Source organism: Condylura cristata, unplaced genomic scaffold (genome assembly GCF_000260355.1).
Source record: "Condylura cristata isolate star-nosed mole 26May11 unplaced genomic scaffold, ConCri1.0 scaffold00004, whole genome shotgun sequence".
NCBI classification, from domain to species: Eukaryota; Metazoa; Chordata; class Mammalia; order Eulipotyphla; family Talpidae; genus Condylura; species Condylura cristata.
The window spans coordinates 2,243,227-2,249,822 of NW_004567105.1; the positions used below are offsets into that span (position 1 = coordinate 2,243,227).

Genomic DNA, 6,596 nt, shown 5'->3' on the forward strand with positions numbered 1-6,596 from the left:
CTGAGCAAGCCTGTGGGCTCACAAAGGACAGGCATGGCCTCTGCGGCACGTGGGGGACACGGGATATCGACACAGACACGAGCCCACATGCCCGGCTACCGCTCCCGAGTCACACAGGAGCTCCTGTCCTCCCCCAGCACCCAGGAGACAGTAGCTGATGGTACTAAACAGTAGCAGTTGTATGACCTCCACTTAGCTCAGATAAAGTCAAGGCCTCAGACACTGCTGGAAGTGGAAGTTACTGAGAAAACAGCAGGAGGCGAGAGCACGCAGGGACTGGGGCTTGCTGTTGAGACAGGCGTGAAGGAAAGTTCCCCTGACATACAGAAGCCAGCAGTGTGACTATCTGGGAGGCAGGGTCTCTGGGGACCTGGGGCAGGGATTTGTGAGGCACAGCGAGGGCCCTTGGTTGGAGGAGGGGTGGGGGAGAGAAGGCAGGTGAAGTCAGGGCAGGGGCCAGCGCCCACAGTGCCCCACCCCCGGCCACGGAGGGCACCAGGTGTGGGCCCAGGAACCTCTGGCTTCAAGCAGAGGACGGCCTGCTCCCACTTCTGCTTTTCAAGGGTGGCTCAGAAGGCTGGGGGTGCTGGGGGCGCCGGGGGGGGGGGCTGCCGGTGGCCCTGGGGACCAGAGAGGAAGACAGTCCTGGTGGTCTCCGGTGGAGGTGGTGAGAAGGGGTCGGCTTCTGAGGTTTGCAGACGAGACCCCCAGGCTCGCTCCGGGGTGGTGTGGGCGTGAACAAGAGGGCGGAGCAGGCAGGCGCCGAGGGCTAGTTCCCGGGCAGCCGCTAGGATGGAGTGGACAGAGGGAGAAGACCCGGCAGGGCAGACTTGGAAGGAATGGCGAGGACAGGGTGAGTGCGCACGAACGAACGCCTCCCTCACACCTTCTTTCTCCGAGGGAAACAAAATCCAGGTCCCGCCTGCTGTACTTGAACCGCCTGCAGCCCCCAAACGAAAACGCTGACCGCGCGGCGGCGGCTCCTTTAAGAGGGCCCCGCCCGCTGGCGAAGCCCCGCCCCCGCGGTCACGCGTCCGGGGCGGCGCAGCAGGGGCGGGCCTCTGGGCGTTTTGAAAGCCTGGCGCGCACGCTAGAGCGACGGTTCGGCCGGCGCCTGGCATGGCGGTGCTGCGGCCCCTGGACAAGCTGCCCAGCCTGAACACGGCCACCATCCTGGTAGGCGCCCGTGGCCCCGCCCCCCCGCCCGCCGTCCTCCTTGCCTGCGCCCAGCGGCTCGGTCCTCCGCTCTGAGGTGCTCCCGGGCGTTCAGTAGCCGGTTGTGGTGGGCGGGAGAGCCTCGCTCTGAGCCAATCGGAGCAGCCTCGCGCTGAGGCTGAAGGACGCTTCCACCAATAGCTGCGCGGCGGACTGCCTCCCACGTTCTGATTGGTGGGCGGCTGCAGCCGGCGCGGTGTGGGGCTGAGTTCCGCGCGGGACGGTGCTGGCTTTCCCCGCGTGGCGGAGTGGGGCCTCCCGGGACGCGGCCCACGGGGCGGGGCGGGCTGGGCGGGTGCCGATCGGCCCTCGGCCGGTGCCGGGAGCGGCAGTCTGTTCTCGACCAGCCCCCTGCGCGCGGAGCGGGAATCCCGGTGCGTTGACCCTGCAGCCCCCCAGAGGCACAGCTGTCCCGCCGTCCGCCCTGTGCTTGCTCTCTCCCGGCAGCTGGTGGGCGCTGAGGATGCGCCTCTGCAGCAGCTGGCCGATTCGATGCTCAAGGAGGACTGTAGCTCCGAGCTGAAGATGTAAGTAGCTGAGACCAGGGGTCTGATGGCCGAGCGGTGGTCTGAAGTCCAGGCTGGCCGGAGAGCAGAAGAGCGCGCTGGACACTCCACTGGGTGGGAAGCGTGGCAACCCGCGGAGTGTCCAGCGTCCAAGCGCGATCTGCCCTCGCCCACACGGCGGGTGTGACTTGTTCAGCTTTCTTCTAGCGCTTGTCCCTGGGAGAAATTCCTTGTTCACCTGTTTCCAGTCACCTGACCCCTGGGCCACAAGGTCAGCCTTTGAGGCCAGTCAGCTGGATCCCCCGTGCCTGGAGCCCTTACCTGATGTTTACAATACCCTCCCACCCACCCAGTTTGAAGAATAGTTTGTTTTCCTTTGAGAACTGAAGGCCACAGGGTAGAAACAGCTGTTGGAGACAGTCAAGGAACTGAACATGTGGGTTTCACTCTCACTGGTAGAAAGATGAGCCCCAGGGGTCCATGGTGAAGGAGAACCTCAAACCCTAGAGGGCATTTCTCCATGCCCCCACTTCTCAGGGGTGAGCGGCAGCCCGGTGCGGCACTGGGGAGAATCCCTCCAAATGGAGCTTTGTCACTCTGCCTGCTCTGCTCCCCACTCTGTCTCTGCTGAATCCGCCACCCTGATATCTCTGGCCTGTACCCCAGTTTTTGTATACATAAATCTTTTAAAAATTAATAACCAATTTAAGTTGCATCAGAGTAAATGGGAAATGTGGACAAAATTGCCCACGTGGAACTTAAGCAGGGAAAGAAGCGTCATGAAATTGTTGCCAAAAAAGAGCAAGTTACCTGCTGTCCAAAACCTGACGAAGGTCCACTCTGGGGCGATACAGAAAGGGAAGGGCTTCCTTGTATTTTGTGCCACCGAGCAGTTTAGTAACATGAATTTTTAAAAGAAGCATTCAAAGACCAAATGATAAACCTACAGAAAAGGAAATATCACAGAGCTAAGGGCAAAAGGAGCTGAGAATGCCAGGTAAGATGTGGCTGATAAGTACTTACAGGATACACGGTCAAGAACTTACAAAGAAGAAAGACTTGGAAAAATTACAGCAAAAGTGTGCAAAGAAGCATCAGAAGAAAACTTTCCTAAAATGAACGAAGAGTTGAATTTGTCCGTTAACAAAAGACATCTTCTTACTCCTTAGAATACTTTATTCTAAGTGGTGACCGAGGGCCCTCCCTGGTGGCACAGTGGGTGAAAGCGCAGTCCTGTGAAGCTGTCCATAGTGTGACTTCAATTCCCGGCCAGGGGGACCCCCGGGGCGCAGCAGACCTCTCCTGACCCACCGGCTGCTCCCCTCAGCAGTGTTTCAGTCAGTCAGCCTGTTCAGTCCCCACTCTGTCTCCGGGGAGCCCTCACCCTCTGCACCTCTGGCCTGTACCCCAGTTCTGTCTGCATAAATAATCTTTAAAAACAAAAACACCGAAGTTATACCTAGTTAAGTTGTTGAATTTCAAGGGTAAATACTTCTTCAGGCTTTGGGGCAGCGGAAGCAAACCGCCTGACAGGGACCCCGGTGCCTTCCTTTGCCAGTGTTCCCAGCGCGTCTGGGTGGCAGCAGACTGGCATTTCCCCCCTTTTGTTAGGAGCCATGTGACGAGTTCTGGCCAGTGAGCAAATCCAGCTGTTTCCGGCGATGCAGTTAATTGCCAGTTAGACCCTGCTCAGTGCCCCTCCCTCTCCCGGGTCAGCTGCTGCTGTGATGGGGTGTGGATGGCTCGAGCCTGCAACTGCTTGTTTTTCAGCCACGTGGCAAAGTCTCTCCCACTGCCCTCCAATGTGAACCGGCCCCGGATTGACCTGATTGTGTTTGTGATCAACCTTCACAGCAAATACAGGTGAGCACCAGAGGACAGGCACCGTGGGGCACAGGGTCACTGGCTGGGGGGCTCTGTGGATGGCCACCTCCCTCGTAATGAGGAGAGGGCTGCCTGGGGTTGACCTGAGGCTGGCGGGGGAAGCCAGTGGCCAAGACACAGAAATCCCGCGTGTCGTGTCCACCCTTGTCGTGTGGTCTCTTGGGCCACCTGGGCCCCTGGCAGCAGCACAGACCCATCCGCAGGGTGTGCCCGCCCACTGGGAGAGAGACTTGGCTTTTGAGCAGTGGCGGGTCCTGGGCTGTGAGAGCCCAATGGGCTCGGTCAGCGCAGACTTTGTAATGGTGACTTCTAAGCCCCCGAGAAAGGAGTGAGCCGGCGAAGGGTTAGCTGGGCGCGGGAGGAACACCTGTGTTTGGAGACGGGACTGTGCGGTCAGGACCCCTGGAGCTGGGCGGCAGCAAGGAGCATCCCTGAGAGAGGAGGCCTGTTTCTTTCCAGTTAAGCTCCCTTGTAATTAATGACAATATAAGATGAGGCCCCAGCGTTCCTCCCGGCTGCTTCCGGTCACCCTCGGTGCCCTGGGTGAGGAGCGGGGCTTCTGCGTCCTCCGCTGTAAGGTTTGTCCTCTGCTTGGTGTTCACGCCGGCCCGGCCACCCCAGCCTGCAGAACGTGGAGGAGTCTCTGCGCCACGTGGACGCCCCCTTCTTCCTGGGGAAGGTGATCTTCCTGGTCACAGGCGGTGAGTCCCCCCCGCCCCCAGGGCAGTGTGGCCTCGGGGGGTGGATGGCAGCTGCCCTCCACCAGGGTGTCTGAGTCACCCACCCTGGGGCTGAGCCAGCCGAGCAGGCGCCTGGCCCAGTACCACTCTGTGTCTGTAACACGCTGCTGGCCGGCGATGGACGCTGCGTTGTCGCCCGCGCTCTCAGAGCCGGGGGCTCTCCCCTCGCCGAAGAGAGGGTGGAGCAGGATCGCCACGGAGTCAGCCCAGAGGGGGCACCAGCTTCGCCCAGCGTGTCCTGGGCCGAGCCCCCGCGTGGGCCTGACTCTCGGGGTGCTCCCTTGCAGCCGCGCGGGACACACACTGCAGCGTGCACCGGAGCACCGCGGAGAAGCTGGCCCACACCTACCGCAGCCCCCTGCTCTCCTGTGACCTGGAGGTGAGGCCCTGGCGGGGCGCAGCGCTGCGGCCTCCTCTCCTCTCTTACCTGTAGTGGACTGTCCAGTCGTCTGCTCGCCACTTACCTGCGCAGAGTGCAGTTCTGCGCATGGCCGCGAGGTGGCGGGCCACACCAGGGCCTGAGAACGCTCCTCAGAAAAGGCCGCGCGAAGCGCCTGCTGGGAGAGCCGTCTGTCCTCGCGGCCCTGTGTCCTTTCCATGCTTCACTGGTGGAGTTTGAGCCTTGGCGTGGTCTGAGCCGCTTACAGCTGCGGAAACGCACCCTGGATGTGGGGTGTTCACAGGGCGCACCAACAGCAGCAGGCGGGAGGGCTGCGTGGCCACTTTGCCTGCTCTGCCCCGCTGCCCCTGGGGCGGTCTGGAGATGGGGTCTGGCTGTCAGCTGCCGCTGGACAGGGCGGCGAGGGAGCAGGCGTGGGAGGAGAGCCCAGGCGGGCGGGCACGTCCCCCTCAGACAGAGTGGGGAGCGGCTGGGGCCAGCAGATGGGCAGAGAAGCAGGGCTGAGAGCCACCTGGGGTGTAATGCCCAGGGGTCAGAGCAGATGACACCCTGGTTTCTGGGTGGGCGGGTGTCCCCCAACCCCCTCACACTTCGAGGGTACCAGAAGGGGTGTGCTTAAAGCCCCGCCGGCCAGAAGGCCATCTGGTGGGGACCGAACCCTCCTTCAGCTCCAGGGCCATGCGTCTGCCAGCACTGGCTGGGCCAGCGCCCTGGGCCAGCTTTGGCCTTGACCTACCTTGTCCCCAGCAGCCCTCACAAGGCCCGATGAAGGAGCTGTTTGTGGGCGACATCTTCTCCCTGTCCACTCCTCATCTCCATCGTGCCCCTCACGCCCACGCCAGGGCACTCTGAGGCCCATGCTCAGGCTGGTCCCAGCCTGGGTCACATCCCGGCCCTTCAGTCACCACGCCGGTGACTGGTCAGTTGGTCTAACCTCACCGGCCCTGCACTGGGCCCTCCTTCCCCTGAGCATGGGTGGGTGACTGGAGCTTACCGGGGGGCCGGGAAGCAGCCGTGGTGGTGGGTGGTGCGCTCTGCTGACCCCAAGCCTCTGACCTCACCAGCTCCACGCGGGGAGCGGAGCTGGCTCTGCCAGCGGCCTCACCGCCGCCCCTGCGCTTCTGTGCAGACGGAGCCCTTCCGAGCCGCCGCGGCGCAGCGCCTGGTGCGCCTGCTGCAGGTCTGCGCTGGCCACGTGCCCGGCCTCTCGGCCCTGAGCCTGCTGTCGCTGCTGAGGGGCGCCGAGAGCTCCCCGCCGGAGGACCTGTGACAGCGCGGAGGCCCGGCCCGCCTGCCCACCCTTGGGCGCCTGACAGGCTGGCCAGGCCCTTCGGCTCCCTGCGGGGCCCAGACTCCCCGCGCCCCTGGCAGTGCTGGTGGGAGCCCAGCCGGTGGGCGGACCCAGCTGGGGGAGCCGGCCCCCCACCCCCACACTCACGTCCTCACCCCTCTGACGTCTTACAGCTCCACAGCACGAAGACTTCACTTAAACAAAGGCTCCGTGGCTAAAAAAAGTTTGAAAATCACGGGTCTCACCAGTTTGATTTTGCAGACGAGGAAACTGACTCAGACCATTACGAGGGGTGGGGAGCCCTGGACGCTGCACCCCGCGCTGCCCCTCCTGGAGGCTGGTGCTGCCCCCGGGCCGCCTCCCTCCCCAGGGTAGGCTGCAGCCGGCTCTGCCCCCGCGGCCGAGCACAGGCCCGGGTTGGCGCCAAGGCCTCTGCGCTCGCTGCGGCGAGCTGGCCCAGGCCGGGCAGCCGGCGCAGTCCACACAGCTCCCTGCTGCCCCGAACCTCGAGAAGCGGCAGCAGGGCAGGGCCGGCCTCGGGCGGGCAGCTGGACACCCTG

General features: G+C 63.2%; 1 protein-coding gene across 1 annotated transcript; it reads left to right on the plus strand.

Moving 5' to 3' along the window:
* Nucleotides 1–793: 793 nt before the first annotated feature.
* On the plus strand, nt 794–6,318 carry CENPM (centromere protein M). Its single transcript, XM_012735231.1, has 6 exons — nt 794–853; nt 1,663–1,742; nt 3,492–3,584; nt 4,227–4,306; nt 4,633–4,724; nt 5,875–6,318. Exons 2-6 carry the CDS (start codon nt 1,708–1,710, stop codon nt 6,013–6,015), a joined length of 441 nt encoding a protein of 146 aa, XP_012590685.1. The 5' UTR covers nt 794–853; nt 1,663–1,707; the 3' UTR covers nt 6,016–6,318.
* Nucleotides 6,319–6,596: the final 278 nt, after the last annotated feature.